The sequence below is a fragment of the Acyrthosiphon pisum genome, chromosome X (assembly GCF_005508785.2).
Source record: "Acyrthosiphon pisum isolate AL4f chromosome X, pea_aphid_22Mar2018_4r6ur, whole genome shotgun sequence".
Classification (NCBI taxonomy): Eukaryota; Metazoa; Arthropoda; class Insecta; order Hemiptera; family Aphididae; genus Acyrthosiphon; species Acyrthosiphon pisum.
This window is the reverse complement of record NC_042493.1, coordinates 61,152,641-61,171,022: the sequence shown is the minus strand read 5'-3', so window position 1 is coordinate 61,171,022 and position 18,382 is coordinate 61,152,641. Positions and strand designations below refer to the sequence as shown.

The window sequence follows — 18,382 nt, the reverse complement described above, 5'->3', positions numbered from 1 at the left end:
AATAGTACCTTACATAACGTCATAACCTAACTAAACATTTATATTTACTAGTTTAAGTAATTAAATTGTTGTGGAAATATACTGAAAGTATTATAAAATATATACCTACTGCGTTTTGCGGTAAATAATTATTTATATGAAACCTAATAGTAATAATATTGAATGTTTGCAAAAGTTAATTAAATAATAAATATACATTTTAAGCTTAATATTACACACATCAGTGCAGTTAACTATTTCATACATCAACTTTGAGTCATGCGTTTATGAAACGTATTTTCTAAAATATGATCAGACCATACTAATGTGATGGATTTAAAACTCCAACTAATTAAGCAGTATTTACATGGCAGCAATGCTTGTTATATAACAATCAAAAAAATATTCATATAAATATATGAAATAGGCTTTAATAAATTATGTTATGATGCAACACATAACATATTAAAATGCAAATTGCAATAAACAAACCATGAACAAACACAAAAGTTACCATAATTTCACTTACAAGGGTCATAAAGTCCATTATTTGGGTCTGTTTTAAAAAAGAAAACAAAAATCATTATTATCAACTTCAAAAATAGTTTAACCTAATAACCTCAATTTTCATGAGATATTTTTTAAGTTTACAAATTAACAATTATATAATTGTATAAGTTATAAACCTAAATTTCTTGCTAAATTATTGTTTTTATATTCTAGTCTATACATTGTAAATTATAATATATATAAATATAATATTTATTATATAGAGTTAATTATGACATTATTAATGTATTGGAGAAGAGCTTAGAAGTCACTTAATAGAAACACTTTTACAGTGATTACGAATTACGATTACCTTCTATTATTAGTGGGCTCAAACATTAATAATGTCCTAACAATGTGTCAGGGAGATCATTGAATAATTAATTTATAAAGAAAACTTTTCTGGATTAGGTATCACATTTCACTTAGTCACTTAAATATCCAGATTCCAGAGCAATATTTTTTATGACCATAATTTTGTCATTTCTGACATTGAGCAATGAGGCATTTTTTGTAGAGTTTTTTTTTTACCTTTGATATTTCTAATTTTAATATAGTTAACTAGGTATATAAAGATTTTTCCAAATAAAAAAAGATGTGCACTTACTTCGCTTTCCATCAGTAACAACCTGTATGCAATCATCATGATATGATGTCAATGGACATTTATATAACGCACCAGACTGGTTAGTTTTTGGTTGTAAGTTTTTACCTATTGGAGCCCCGACTAAAATCCTGAAAAACAATAAAAAAAATTGGTATATTTCTACTAAATATTTTAACAAAGAAAAAAATCATTTGTTTAGAAAATTGTTGAAAAGACATTCACACATTCACACATTTGTTTGTAGATTAAATTCAGAATTAATTTTATAAACAAAAATTAGGTAACAACGCTGACAACAAGGTACACTAACCAACTGTTTTCGACTTCTCCCTTAATCTCGTCGAACGACTGGTGTCCAGCTACAGAGTAGCCAAAGTACGATACTTCCAAGGAGCGTTTAACGATCGGCAGCCTCGTTTCCAGGTTGAAACCATGGGCCCGGAATGCAGAGTTGCACAGCAACAGCAGCAGAGACAGTGACAAAGACATCATCAAGGCAGCGTTTGGATGAAGATAATCAACGGCTGTGAGCACGGTGGCGGTATCGGCTGGTGGGTCAGCAGCCCAACCACGACGACAGAGGTTTGCAGATCCGGTTCCACGAAGGGGTCATTGTCGGATCAGAAGAGCGAAGTGGCGCCTCCCGGCCGATGTGTCCTGGAAATGTCAGCTCGCAAGTCTGTTCGCGGTTACCTATGATACCGAGATTATTGCCTGACGACGACTTCCCTGTCGGACGGACCTGAACGACAATCGTTGAGGGCGGTGTATCAGTAAGGATAGAGACGATTGCCGAGCTATGAAAGAAAAAACGAAAAATAAAAATAAAAAACGATAACGATAAACGCATTCGGGTACGGCGCGGTCGAGTGCGACAACGACAACCTGTGCGTGTCGTGTGGTGCGCGCGCCGTCGTCGGCTTATTATTATTGTCGTGCCGCGGTTCGTGTGTACCGCGACCCGCCAACCGTTCGTGTTGTACGTGGGCAGCGCCGGTCGTAAACAATAAGCCGCCGGGCGACACGGCACTACAGCAGTTATCAGATTGTTTGTTCGGACTTCGGGCGGCGGACCGTCCGATTGGCCCACTCCCGCACCGCCGACCACCACCGCCACCGCCACCCGTGGGGCCGAGGAACGTTGTCATGACGTCGCATACGAGTGTACAACACGACTTATGTAACGACGACGATGATTATATACTATAACTTTACAGAGTATAATATTATACTACAGTACAGTACTACGGTGTATTTTAATAATAATATATTTATGGTTACGCCTTACGCGATGGTATCGCAGCTATACGACCATTGATATTAAACATATTATTAATTATTATTATGGATACTCCGTAGTCCGTGTGTGCATTCCTGTATCTAGTATATCTTCACCACGGATTAATATACGTATATTAATCCGTGATCTTCACTAAACTTAACGGTGAGAGTAACCATGAAACTCACTCGCACTGAAGCTTTTGAGCGATAAAGAAACCAACTAGAGAGAAAACAGATGCGACCATATACGGTTAACATGTGGTGCCTCAATGGTATCAGTTTTGTTGGCTTACGGATTTGTATACACTACAGTACTATTACTATATCAATTTCCCAATCCTTATGGCGGTCCATAAATATTGGATGTAGGTAGTAGGTGATAAGGTACTACGATTAAAGATATACTTTTTGTAAAAAAAAATAATTGATTATCTTTTTTAAAGATATACTTTTTGCGTCAGGCGACTTCCCCTATTAAAAAAATAGGTACTTAATTCTGTTGAAAATTTGGATTGTTTTTAAATTAAATTTTTAATGAACCATTAAATTTAATAAATTGTTTATGCAACCTAGCATATAGTACCTAGTTAAAAATACAAATTGACAAAATATAATAATAAAATTAATTTAATTTGTACTCTCGTATTCACTATAGAATACGGTAATGCCAGCATCCATAGGCATTCCACAATATAAATGGGTAAAACACCTTTGTTGCTGTCGTGTGTATGGGGCTATATGGAATAATATTATAATTTATTTGTGTAACTGAGTACAGGGGTGCTATAATAGTGTGGTACTGGTGGTACACAGTGTACGCTGCAGCCTGCAGTGCAAACAAGACGCTGTACCGCGCGTGCCGCCATCCCATCAGCAGTACAACGAGTTGTACGGCCAACGATAAAACTGTATAAAAGAATACGACAACGACGACGGTCGACGCCCGATGGACCGCTGGGCGCTGAATAGACATTGGATTATTATTATATTGCGCGGCTGCGATACGTTCGACATTCCTATGTAGTTACTATAGTTTCTACTTCCTAGTGTTCACACTTCCTATGTATATTTATTTCCATTTCGTGCCGCCGACGTTTCGGTCGTCGTTTATCAAATAATTGTGAAATCATTATCGTTGGGTGCGCTTGGCAGTCGATGGCGTAGTTCTATTCAAATTCTAAATTATTTTAAATAAAAAAAACCTATTTAACTCTGAAAACATACAAATATTATCACTGAATATTGAGGTCGAAAGTTATAGAAGTTAAAAATTTTAAATTGATAAAATATGTAAAATCAAATACAAAATATAACGTTAATAATTATTAACAATTAATATCAACGTCGTCGGTCGGTATAAGTACCTATACATGCCCACATAGCCGACATAGGTATTAATTAGGTACCTACCTACCTATAATATTGTATTTTTTACACCTAATGGCTATTGACTATTAACTAGATGTATCAGTACAAACATTATAAATAAAAAAATTGGTATGAATATAAACCTTGAGAAAGAACATTTAAAAAAGAAAAAAAATCAAAACTAAATAACGATTTTAATGATTGAAAATCAACTGCGAGGATAGACAATTTAAATTTGGAATTTTAGGTATGGTTTTTTTATAAATTTAACTCATAAAGAGGTGGGAGTGGTTGGTGAAGTTCATAGGCATGCACACGGAGGGTGGACAGGTGGGCCATGGCCCACCCTATGAGCTGTACGATACCTACTCATTATAGATTACGACTTAGATTACATACAAAGTAGTATCGTCTTATTCTATGCCTATACCTACCTCCTAAGCATTGTGATGTGATTTTTGATTTTTTTAAATTACGAACATTCGAAACATTATTAATAGGTAACTATAGTAACTGCCTATAATTAAATATCTAAAAAAAATGTAACTATTAAATTATTGATGGATATTACCTGTAACGGAGGAGCTGGTCTATATATTATAGGTATTTAGGTACCTAGGTATATATTATTTTATGATGTTCCCTGATGTTATATTATATATTTTAATTTTTAATCCCACTAATTACTATAGATTAGCTGCAAAAAAAACATATTTTTATTATGAATGATTATACCTATTTATGTTTTATACCTAAACTAGTGGGTGAGTAAATGAAAGTAATTTTAGTAATAAAATTAACTTTTTTCAAGTTGGCTTGGCCCACAACCTCTATCCTCAACAGATTGCGCACGTCTATAGTGAAGTTTGTAAGGAAAACAATATATTTATGGTCAAATATATTTGAAATTTATATTAATATTACTCTTCAAACTATAATGAATGAAACCTGTATTTCGGATTTTTCAGAATTCATACCCCATCTGGAGATAAAAGGGGGTGGCAAAATTAAAGTTAAATTAATCAAAAGTTCTTAGTGATAATTTAAACCATGAATAATTTTATAAGTAGATAAACATTAATAAGTTATGTAAGCAAAGTTGTTTTAGATTCTGAGCAGAGCGATGAAAGTAAGAATGCATTGATTTTACAATGATGTGTATTTTAGATTCTGAGTGGAGCGATGAATGTATTGATTTTACAATGTATTTTTTTTGTGTCTGTTACCACTTTTAGGACAGTAAAAGTTCTTAGATTTTCTTAAACAGGCAAGGCGAGTGTACTGAATATCCTAAAATAATATAAATTTATGCTACGTGACAATCCCATAAAATCACATTTTGTAACTTCATATTGGTACTATAGTTCCAAAATTAATATTACGTTTTCCGTTTTACATTAATTTTGCATTTAAATACATATTTGTAAGCAGAAGTATACTGATAATTAAATTGTATTTTTTTCACATGCCTAATATATTTTGTAATTTGTTTAAGATGTTTAGTTTTTTTATTACACAGCAAAGGATTTTTTTTGCATATTTTTACATATTTTTAATTTTTGAGTGCTTAAACATGTGCATATTTAACAATAAATTTTGCATACAAATTCGGGCCTTAATTATAACTATCAACCTAAAACATGTTTATTTCAAACTTGAAATACCGCTATTCATGTAACACAGATTTCAAAATGCACTCAAGGTTAGCTATAGCCAATATTATAATAATTTTATTAAGCCTTCATAATTTGAAGAGTAAAAATAAGTTTATATTAATCTCATAACATATTATTTATTTTGAAATCAAACCATCACACTGTTACAATAAAAATTAATAACAAATTATAATTACAGTTTAATTTAATTTAATACTTTCAAATTTTTATATACTATAAATAGAATAATAAAAATTATGTCAAAAAAAAACTGGTGGCTTTTAGATGCAAAGTCCATGTCACGCCTTATATCAAACCCGGGTTTTCATCGCACTGTTTAAAAATAAATCATATAACCAATATTAACCACTCGAACGTTTATACCTATGTACCAAAATATGTTGTGTTCGTTGGATGACCCAATGTTTGCATCCCAAATTATATAAATACAAATCAATTTTATTTTTTTTTCATACATATCCTAAATACCTAGGGTAAAAAAGTTTTATATTTTTTTATGGTATTCCGAAACCTGAATGCCCCCCAAACATTTGTTGCCAGGGTTAAGTTCCCTTACACCTTTCGTCAAGTCCGACTCTTCCTTAAATTGTTCACTACAAAATAATTTGCAAATGTTCGTAAAAATGTTTGTCTAAATTTGAACTTAAAGCGTAAAAAGATTGTGCTTAGTGCTTACGTATGTTTTTCGATATTTTCATGTATAAAAAAAAAAATATTTTATAAAAACTATATCTCCTGCGACTATATACAAGACTAAAATATGCCAAAATAGTGGAAAACAAAATATAGTTATCATATTGGCGATTGGCCATCGAAATAGTTGTACCTATATTGTTCATATTAATCTTAAAGATTAAAACAGGCAACTATTATAACAATCTCAGAGGGCAATAATTATATTGTAATTCGTAACGATACAATTTCGATGAAAAATGGTTCGTCAATTTCTATAATAATATGCTAGTATACCCCCATGCGGACATGCCCGTAGTTTTGTACAACTTGGTATAATATTACTATCATTTTGGTATAGACTGAATGTTGTCGGATTATTAAAATATCTACCTATAGTACCGATTAGTTTGCGCTTAGACTTAAGAATGCCATCCAACGATTTAATTTATTCGGTAAAATGAAAAATGGTGTATTTAGAAGCCCGACCAGATGATCAGGCAATTGAAAAAATTAATTTTCTAGACTCTTTGCGTGCTCCCCTCCACGGAAATCTTTAGTAAAAGGCGAAAGATTTTTTCGATTTGAAAGGGAACCGGAGTTGTCCTTTGGTCGGTGTTCGGTTCCCTATATACAATCTGCACGGTCACGACGCCATGCCACTGGGCTGGTGTTCACACAACACCGTTATCCCGGTTAGCAAGTCGCGATGGGGTATGTGCGCATGCGGTACGCGTGCGGTGCAAACTTTTGACTTCTGTGTGTCTCAGAAAACTTATGGTCACAACGCGAACGAAATGCTGGCATACCCGCGTCTTATAACCACGTTAGCTAACGAGTATGCCCGTGAACGCCATCTATTGCCTGTTTTTCGAAACACCGGAGCTTGAACAAATCGCTGGATAGCCGAACCATTATTATAAATTAAAACATAACAATATATGACGAAATAATCAAATGGGTCCGTGGTTTATTGTTCTCCGACGGTTGTGTCACGATCGGAACGCGTTCAAACAATAGATCTAGTTGTTCCATAGATAATAAGTGTTTGTTTTTGGTCCCGTAAAATAATTCTCATTTCGACTAATTTTATTTTCGAAACAATCGGCGTATATTATTACCATTATAATATTATCATATATCTCTCTTTAACCAAGTACCACACCGTCTATGTATTCCACACGAAAAAAATAAATTATACCCGAACTGTGTATAGTGCACGGTCCGTAGAATCGAATTATACCGGGATTCCAAGATCGGCGAGCCACAATTTTATTTGCCGGCAACCGCCGTCCTTTACACGGTTCGACTAAATCAAATCGTGTTTAACCACAAAAAATATACGCCCGTTGTTTGCCAGGTAATCCTGGTGGTGAATATATTAACAACTCGTAGTCCCCAAGGTAATACAATTTTTTTACATGATGAAGGTTTATATTTATACTTAAAATTTAAAAAATGTAATAAAAGATTCCCCATAAGTTGTTATTATAGAAGTTGAAAATATTAAAGATATGTAGGAACGATTTTTTTATTATGAGCATTTAAAGTTAAAAGTTTGAGAAAATTCGTCAAAATTTCTAAAAATTGTAAATTATTTTCTAGTTAAAAAATGTATAAAAAAATTTTTTCAATTTTTTTTAGTAAAGGATTAAATTATATTTATACAGTAGACTGAATTAATTTTTGCCGAAAAAATTGCATTTGAAAAAGCCATTGTGTGTATAAAATATAATGATATACTTCAAAAATACCTACGAATAATATCTTTATAATATACAATAAAATAACTAAAATAGTTAGTCTTTGTTTAAACGTCTAATTTCGTCCAAATTTGAACATAAAATATCTATAAAAATAATCCGTTAATTTATTTTTTAGATTAAAGTAAATAATGAACTTTAGAAATTTAGAATTGTAGAAACCTTGTTTCAAATATATCGATCCTTATAGCTATAAAAAGGAAAAAAATCTATGAATCTACTGTATTACTAATGCCTTATACCTAGTAATATAAATTACTTTAATCAAAATAAAATCCTAACATATACTTATAAAAAAATCATAGGCCGATAGACGATCTTCTCTCAGAATTGTTTTTTGCATGCCTACAATATGATTGTATATTCTTGAATTCAAATTTAATACATCCATTATTTTTTATTTAACTTTATTGATTGAAGAATAAATAAATGTCATTATAATTTTATTTGGGTGACGAGTTAACTATAGGTAGGTAGTAACTTAATTATTTTATTAATTTAATTTAATTTTTTAATTTTAAAATATTGAAATTCCATAGGCAAGATTATTTTCATAAGCATTTAAAGTTCAAATGTTGAAAAAACCTGACCTTTGAGTTCTATAAATGTCATAGTTTTAACATCAAGTAAAAAATGACAAAAAAATTTATTTAAAAAATAAATTAGTTTATAATTTTATTTTACCATTAAATATTATTACCTACAATAGCATTAAACATTAAAATTATATAGAGCTTAAATACCTATCCAAAAACGTATAAACGATATAGGTACCTACTTTTATGATACTAAGCAAACAATTCAAAAGAAAATCTTAATGAAAATTACATTTTTTTACATCACATACAATATTATTATTATATCCAACGAAAAAACAGATTAAAATGTCACCTTATACATGGACGTCAACACACATGTGTGGTTTCCATCTTACACACGTAAAATAATTTTTCGTTCGATAGTTTAGGGTAGGTACTGTCAGTTTTGATATAAGAGTGAATTTACCTATTACCAAACTTTTAAATAACAACATTATAATATGTGTTCTCTAGTTGATTTCTTACGATATTTTAATTTTTCAATGAATTATGAATTATAATTATAAAAAAATTAATAATTAAAAATGCTCATAATTTACAAAAAAAATAAATATATCGTAAAAAACCTGTGAAATGACACAGATAGTGTTGATACCTAAATGTTTGATGATAGGTCGATTCACTCATAATATATCAAAACTAACAGCACACTATTGAAACTGGCGAACGAAAATTTGGTATCTATGTGAGAAAACACATGCGGGTTTACCGTCCTCTTAATAAAATCAATATTTCTTACCATGAAAATGGTGCAAAAATCAAATGTTGTCTTTATAGTTAAAAAGAGAGTTAAAAAATAACAAACATACAAAAAATGGAAATAATTTAAAACCGTATAAGTTGATAGTCTTGAAAATATTGAACAACTGGCAACTATAATATTACGAACTAAGTTTTGACTAAACACAATATTTTGTATTTCGTGATGGGTTTTTATAAAAAAATCTTATCTACAATTAATTATTATTTGGTGACTATTACTAAACCTTTAAAATTGATATAGATGATATTTGGTTTTCTTAAAACTAAATACCATAAGATAAACTATAATACCTACTTAAATTGAATCATTATTACAATTATTAAAATAATTTTAATGCCATAAATAAAAATAAATGTCATTCACATTAACATATTTTACGGGATTAGCTCTATAAAAGATCAATTAAATAATTAATCTAAATAAATGTAAATGAGTACTATATTATGATAAACTAAATAATGGCATACAATATAATCACTATTGTAATTATTAAAATAAATGTCATTCAAATTAAGATATTTTACGAGATTAACTCTATAGTTAATTATAACTTAAAAGTATAAGTTTTTGTCTGGTGAGTGATACTCTAAAAGAAGAAAATTCGTCCTCTTTATATAATACAACTAATGTTAATGAATGTGTTGATATTTTTTATGGTAAAATGTTTAATGCTATTGAGAAAGCTAGTAGATTCAAAAAAGTAAATTCAAAAAATCATAAAATAAAAAAATGGATGACAAATAAGGACTGTTAACCTCTGCTCGGTGTAAAAATGATTTATCTAAAAAAGTAAAAAAAAACATCGGTCCAGTCTAAATTTACGTAGATTTTATAATACCTACTTATAGAAATAAATTCAACACAATTGTTAGATTAGCAAAAATACATTTTTATAGAAACAGTTTTATAAAGTTCAATGTGATCCCAAATGAACTTGGAATTTAGTTAATGAAATAATTGGAGTGCAAAATAATAAAAACTCTAACGAAATTTTAGATGATATAGTTATTGATGACAATATCTATGATCCGAAAAAGCATCCTTTTGATAGATACATCAAATGTTTTTAATGACTACTTTTCTAATGTTGGTCAATTATATAATAATAAATTTAAAAAATAATCCCCAAAAACAAAATAACTCATCAAGTAATATTACTCTTTCGATGAAATATTTCTTAAAAAAAATGAAAACTCCGAAATACTAAATATAATAAATAAACTCAAAGATGATACAGCCACTAGTTTCGATAAAATATGTGTAAAACTCCTAAAATACATATCTAATCTTATTGTTGAGCCCTTAATCTATATAATAAATTTATGTTTTAAAAAATGGTACTTTTCTTAAGGCAGAAAAAATTCTTCAAATTACTATTAATATTTTTTAACTGGAAAAAACTAACAAAAAATAACGGGTTACGCGTCACCGGTTTTTGATAAAATTATGATTTTTTTTTAAATTCATAAATTGAAGAGAATTTGTTGAAACATTTTAAAGATTTATATTATTTTCGTTTTCTAGACATGATATATTTTTTAAATATCTTGGCTCTTCATTATAGATATTTTTAGTCATAGATGTTTTAAATTTATGATTTTTCTCGATTCACGATGATAATAACTATAATTAATTGTGAATACATTTTTGTTTCACTGTCAATATGTACCTACCAGGTACGTAGATAATTTTCCATACTACCTTTAATTAATTATGATTTATGCCTATTTTATACCCCCCCCCCCCCCCACCACCGTTTTAAATTATGGCATTTTTAAAACAATTAATAAAATATGGAAACACCAACTGATGTAACTTCTTATAATACTTATATAATTAATAATTAAAATAATATAATATTATTATGTACTTAATAATTTATTTTAGATCCTGACCTGAGTGAGGAAGCTAATAGTGTTACAATGGTGCTTATTATTTTATTTTATCCTGTATAAAAATTGAATTTCGAAAAAAGATTACAGATATTAATGACACAAATATAGGTATAAATAAAGATGTACATTACATTATAATCCTGTGGACACGAGTTGGCTCACCCAATGCTCAGCAAGTTATTTACTTGGAATATTGTCTCGAGTAAAGTTAGTAAAGTAAACTACGTTAGTAAAGTACACGTACATTTTTTATTTTGCATTTTTTTAAATGTTTCAATGACATTGTTATAATCTTTCAGCAATATGTCTTTCTTAAATAATTTAAACTTTTTAGCGATTGTTAAACCTTTGTTCAAATCAGGAAATAAAGAAACATTGTCAAATTATATCCATGCTTTTTAAATTTAAAATGTTAAATAAATAATTAAAACCAGACTTATATCCTACCTACTTGGAAAGCAAAGCATTCTTATCCAAAAACCAATTTGGCTTTAGACCGGGTAAAAGTACGATTGGAGCACTATATCAGACTACTAAATTTATCTATAAACAAATTGACAATAATGAGAAGGTAATTGCGATTTTCTTAGACATAACAAAAGCTTTTGATACTGTTGATCACAATGAATTACTCAGAATACTGCCTAGTTTTGGCAAAGTAAAAGAAAGTTGGCAATGGCTTAAAAGCTATCTAGATAACAGGAAACAAATGGTAACTATAAACGGTATACTCAATAATGAAAAGCGAATTTATTATGGTGTAACTCAAGGTAGCGTTTTAGGGATTTTTTTCATTTTATAATATATACACTATATAATATGTAATTTAAATATTGATGGTTTAATAGTTACGTATGCAGATGATACATGTCTCCTTTTTTCTAGTTTCTCGTGGAATTTTGTAGAAAAAAAAGCAGAAATAGGATTTAATAAAATGTATAATGAGCTGAATGACAAAAAACTTTATTTAAATATTAACAAAACTGCTTTTGTCGCTTTGAATAACAGAAGTCATTAAAATAGTAAATAGGGTAAATTATCTGGGCTTAATTATTATAGACAGCCATTTACGGTGTAATGTCCATATAAAAATTTAGTTATGCGTTCAAGATCTGTTGTTTTTAAGATGTACAAATTAAATAAAATTATGCCTACTGAAATGATGCGTACTATTTATCAAGCTTTATACAAACCCGTTATTCAATATGGTATAATGATTTGGGAAAGTTGTGCTAAGAACTCTTTGAGACCTTTAGAAGTGCAACAAAACCTGATGGTAAGATTATGTCTAAATAAAAAAGATTACATAGGATCCTCCAATAATAATTATATTGAACTTAATGTACTTCCGGTCAGGTCTCTGTACATGCAATTTGCCATATTAAACAGAGTTAAACAAATTAGAATGCTAAGAAGTTATTAATGTAGGTACGAGAAATAAGGGCGTATGACATTAACGTATCGTACACTATAAAAGATTTTGGTGAACATTTCATAAACCATTTAGATCCAACTGCAGTGTTTAATTCTATGCCTTTACTTCTTAAAAAATATATTTTTCATAACGTTTAGGTTATTTAAATACAACGCTAAGGGATTAACGCTAAAGGAGACCGAGGAGAGAGCCCGACAAGCCGCGGATAATGCGGCTAATGGGTGAAGCTCAGTACAGGAATCGAGAGCGACGGGCTCCGACCGATTCGTGAAGAGGAGCACAACAGCACGAGTACCTATTCCAGGATGGCGAGCTACCGCCGGTCCGAGAAGAGGACTCTTTCTCTGCGTTAGCGACTCATTTTAATGTGGGAGCATAGCTTGGGCACGACCTGGCTATGCTCCTGGGACCGTTGTAAAAGGAAAAAAAAAAAATTGTGAGGCATCATGGGTCGGGGGTTCTATAAATTCACGACTCATGCGAGCTCAAACGAAGTTGTGTACATTTTTTTATTAAATAAACGATGCTGCATGGGAGTTAAGCAATGTGAAAACAGTTCGGTTCCCATGTAGTGATTTATTCGGAAAAAAAAAGGTTATTTAAATACAAAAAAATATATTTAACCACTTAAAAAAAAATCTTAATTTGTAGACTTAAAGTCATAGTTTATTAAAAAATAAATCTTGTAGTTTTAATATTATATTCATCAGTCTTTATTATTTAATTTTTGGTTTTTCTTTCTAAAATTTTATTTTAAGCTTGTAAACATGTAACTCATTTGGCTCACCACAAGCTACGCTTATTGGGGTAAATTAATCAAATTGTATAGTGTATTTAATTTTTAACTATGCATGTATTTGATTTTCTAAATAAAAAAAAAATAAATAATAGACGGGACAAACCGTAGTTAAATCAAATACTATATATTAGTATCTATAGTATTTGGTTAAATCAAAAATGATTTAAAACCCATAAAACGTAAAAATATATCTTAATATGTAAGACATCTATTTTAATTTATTATATTGATATTATTATATTGTATGCCATTTAGTTTATCATTTAGTACTTATTGACATTTATATAGTTTAATTATTTAATTGGTCTAATATAGAGATAATCCCGTAAAATATGTTAATGTGAATGACATTTATTTTTATTCATCGTATTAAAATTATTTTAATAATTATAATAATGATTTAAGTAGGTACTATAGTTTATCTTATGGTATTTAGTTTTAAGAAAACTAAATATCCATATCTCTATATCCATTTTAAAGGTTTAGTAACAGTCACCAAACAATAATTAATTGTGGATAAAATTTTTTTATAAAAACCCATCACGAAATACAAAATGTGTTTAGTCAAAACTCGTCTACAATTTTGACTATATTTCAGTACCTGCGCCGGTGAAATCTCGTCCCGTTTCTGCAATAATTTATATTTTTTCCTAATTTTTTTTACCAAAAGATAGGGAATAATAAACTTAATTTTTGGTGTAAGTTTGAATTAACTACAGCCCGTCCCGTCAAAATATTAACCTAATTACGCGTACCTGTGGCGGTAGAATCCCATCCCAGTATAGGTATTAGCATTGATTACACATAGTATAATGTATGTATACAGTACTATGCATATATTTATACACTATGTGTATTAGTATAAATCAATGGTATTAGATACTATTTTAATTTTATACAATATAGAAGTTGTCTAATTTGTACAAATTGTAAATATTATGTTAATATTTTTATTTTATTTGACCAACTTTTTAATATAAGCCGGGCATGAGGAATTCCACAAAAAAATCTATTTAAAAATTAAGTTAAACATATTTAATATACTTTTATACAATTAAGAATTAACAGGGTTGTTATGTTTAAGACAGTGTAAAATCCAAGGGAATATTTGTGTTTTTTTTTTATTTATTATTAATAATAAATAAAGATAGATATCCTTCAGAAAAGTATTAAATAATTATTATATCTATTACCTTCTTTCATTTAGATTTTGATTTTGTACCAAATTTAAAATGTTTTTACTTAATAGTTAGTATTTTATTATTATTAACTTATAAGTTAAAATGAATCACTGAAAATAAACCAAATCGTATATTTTTAATTATTTTACCATTATATTATAATTTATTAGACATAAGTTTTATTTTTATAATTACAAATTTTTTCAATTATTACAATTAGGTATACAATTGTCATAATATAATTTCCACATCCGTTCAGAAAATATTTTAAAATCATTTCAAATACTTTTAAAATTTAAAATAAGTATTAAATAAGAGTGAAGCATATACTAGTACATTGTATACTGGAATATAAGTAAATTACTACTAAATTAAAATAAAATAATTTTAAATATACTGTTTAAAACTGAAACAATTTATTTTAAAAAAATTTTAAAACAAAAAATACAGTTTTTTTTTGTTTTTTTCCAAAAATTAAAAAACACACCAATTCTGTGAGTTAATAGTTTATAAGTTATAAATTATAACATATTCTGTATTTAATTTAATCACCTACCTATATAATTTATTTCATGATATATATTATATATACAAGTAAACCTAACCAAAACCTCTGGTCAGTTGGATCATTGATCTAAATTTGTAATTATAAAAATAAAACTTATGTCTAATAAATTATAATATAATGGTAAAATAATTAAAAATATACGATTTGGTTTATTTTCAGTGATTCATTTTAACTTATAAGTTAATAATAATAAAATATCATAAATCATGATATAATCAACTATCAGAGCTCAGTTGTATACATTGTGTAACACATAATACTTATGTATGATAAAGTCCAGGGTTCAGGCCTTAACATTTAATAAATTCATATTTGTAATTGTAACTTTGTATGAAATTACTATATAGTATATATTATTTAAAATCTAATTCCGAACTAAAACACCGTGAATTGTGTACTATTCAAAAATAGTAGGTACCTAGTGAAAAAATAGATTAAATTGGTATTAAAACGGTAGGTAGATGGAAAAAAAACCAAGGGAAAAAAACATTTGAACATCTTCATGCTGAACACAAATTAAAGAATTATAATATGGTAGAGATATTCCCAATTTTGAATATACATTCATGCGATGCATGCCCCCACTCAGAAAATAAACAGTAAAATTAAACAAATATTATAAAAATATGTCAAGTACCTTACATATAATATTTGTAATTTGTAAATGGCTTTATATTATCTAATACCTACCATTTATTATATATGTATACATGGTATAATCATAGAACAATGTATAGTACTAGAAATAGTTAGTATTTAATATTTATTTACTTATTAGCTGGTACCACCGTTGATATTTGATTATGCATAGTAGTTAGTACATGTACATTACCTACTATGAGTACTATGTATAATAATTAATGCTAATACCTACTATATAATAACCTAATTCCATATAATCAATGTACAATGTACCTATATTTGTAAATGTTTAATTTTAAGTTCTAATACTAATAAAATACGTAAAATTCAATTTGGTTTCAAAATAAGATTTATTCAGTTAGAAATTCATAAACATTTTCTATTTAAATCTGAGATTTTCTATCTCTATCAACAAAAAAAATATTTACAAGCAAATCAAATTAAATTTTTATGAGCGTTTGAAGTTCATATTTTTAAGTTTTTATAGTTTGGATATTCACTCGATTTCTCATGCAGCGATTTTGTTATTTTTTTATAATTCAAAAACGAATAACTGTAGATACATGTAAATTAGAATTTTGTAGTTGAAAATGTATAAAATGTTCAATTTTTATATCTAAGGATTGAAAATGTAAAACAAGGTTCCACGGAAATAGGTTATATATAAATTACTTTATTCACAATAATATCATCAAATATATACTTAGTAATATCATAGGCTGACTAACCGTCTTCGCTCAGAATCGTTTTTCTATACAATGATATTGAATTCGAATTTAACACCATCCATTACACGTATAACCTACTGTACAGCAGAGCGACACCCACTTGCCCACTTGCCCACCTTTTTTAAATTACATCTAAATAACCAAAATTGTTAGATGGATAATCTTTAGCATTGAGTAGGTATATAATATTATTGTACAATATATTAATATACTCAATGTCGTTAGTTTAGAGATCTTTATTTCAATATCAAATTTCGTGAACTACCAGCTATAGTACCTACCTGCAACCTGCCTATGTATTTTCAATAGTTTTTAATTACAGTAAGAAAATATTGTTAGGTTGGGTAGACGTAGTCGATTTATGTTAATTATTGATCCCAGGTTTCGAATGCGTACAAAATCCGTGTCACAATATTGAATATAAAAACATCGATGTTCCAAAAAAATTTACCTACAGATTGTGTCAAATAGAACCGGTGACATTCCGGCCTCAAGAGCGCACTATAGGTACATGTACATTATGTCAGCGTCGTGTGAAGATACGTAATATTATAATATTATTTTTTTTTTTGGTGTTAAAGTGCATATACTTGGAGATTATTTTCGTGGTTATGTAGGTACTTGCGACTTATGTCTGCATGTGTAATAAATTTAAATTGTCTACACTCCACATAATAGTATATCACTAAAAATGATTTGAAATACCTACCTACGTTATGCGTACACAGTACTCAGTAGTAGACAGTAGCGTAGTAGTATAATAGTACTGTACAGAATTATGAGTCAGACATTTAATTTCAGTATAGATAAAATATATTTAAGTAGTAAGTATGTAAAAAAAACAATACACTTAACACCGAGCTTATGTCTCTATTATATGCATCGGTCACGGCCCATACTCAATAGTCGGCAATAGTCTGTTTAAGCTTTGAAGTCTCATAGTCAAAGGCCAGTCTTGTAAAGAATACTTTTATTTTGTATTCGAAATACATATTCGAATAAATGAGAACTAAGGTATTCAGAATACGTATTCGAATAGTTCTTAAAAAATATATTCAGAATACATATACAAATACTTTAAAAAGTATTCGAATACTATTAGAATACTTTTTTTCACAACTAATTTTTGTCAGTTTTGAATGGTTTGTAATATTAACATTTATTAATTAATAATGAAAAATACATCGTAATCATAAGTTATTTATAAATTTTGACCACATATAAAAATAATCATATCATGGGCCAATATTATATTTTGTTCAAAGAATAAAATTAATGTTCATCATGTTCATGATAAAACTATTTTTCTGGATCGGAAAAAAGTATTTTTTTAATGAATAAAAAATACAAATAAAAGTATTCAGAATACGTATTTGAATACTTTTTAAAAAAAAAGTATTTAAAATAGTATTCGAATACAAAAAATAGTATTAAAATACTTTTATTCGAATACTTTACAAGACTGCCAAAAGCCTATGGGTAGGTAGTTTGATTCCGAGTGGCGTATATTATTATTAGTTTTATTATTGGAATCAACTTTATTAAAGAGCTATACGATAATAATATTTGAATACTATGAAATCAGACATAGTATGATCATAATACAATTTAAGATTAAGTTAAACGCCGGTCGGGCTTGGCTTTATTTAATATTTTTGACATGAGAATTGAATTTAGTATATTATACCCAGTACCCACGATGTAGATAATATTATCGTAATACACGATGATACACCGTACACGTTACCTACCTATAGGCACTGTTGTTTGTCAGAATAATTGTTACCTACCAATGATTAATTCAAATTATCATTACAATCTGCACTTTGGTATTTAATAATTTTTACATAATAAATAGGATAAAATATTTCGATATA

The 18,382-nt window shown here is 28.6% G+C and overlaps 1 protein-coding gene and 1 non-coding gene across 3 annotated transcripts in view; both read right to left on the bottom strand.

Moving 5' to 3' along the window:
* The window catches only part of LOC100160279 (integrin alpha-PS1), a 14,970-nt gene extending 12,810 nt beyond the window's left edge, over nucleotides 1–2,160 (bottom strand). The window contains exons 1-3 of one of the 2 annotated variants that reach the window (XM_001947295.4): nucleotides 1,446–2,160; nucleotides 1,136–1,263; nucleotides 509–535 (exon numbers count right to left, since the gene is read on the bottom strand). In XM_001947295.4, coding sequence (XP_001947330.2) covers nucleotides 509–535; nucleotides 1,136–1,263; nucleotides 1,446–1,627 — 337 coding nt within the window. In that variant the 5' untranslated portion in view covers nucleotides 1,628–2,160. The remainder of the gene's footprint in view (nucleotides 1–508; nucleotides 536–1,135; nucleotides 1,264–1,445) is intronic. The other variant, XM_003246718.3, reaches the window with a different exon arrangement.
* A 4,453-nt stretch (nucleotides 2,161–6,613) lies between these two features.
* On the bottom strand, nucleotides 6,614–6,736 carry LOC115033437. Its single transcript, XR_003838796.1, has one exon. It is a non-coding gene; the product is annotated as a U5 spliceosomal RNA (small nuclear RNA).
* Nucleotides 6,737–18,382: the final 11,646 nt, after the last annotated feature.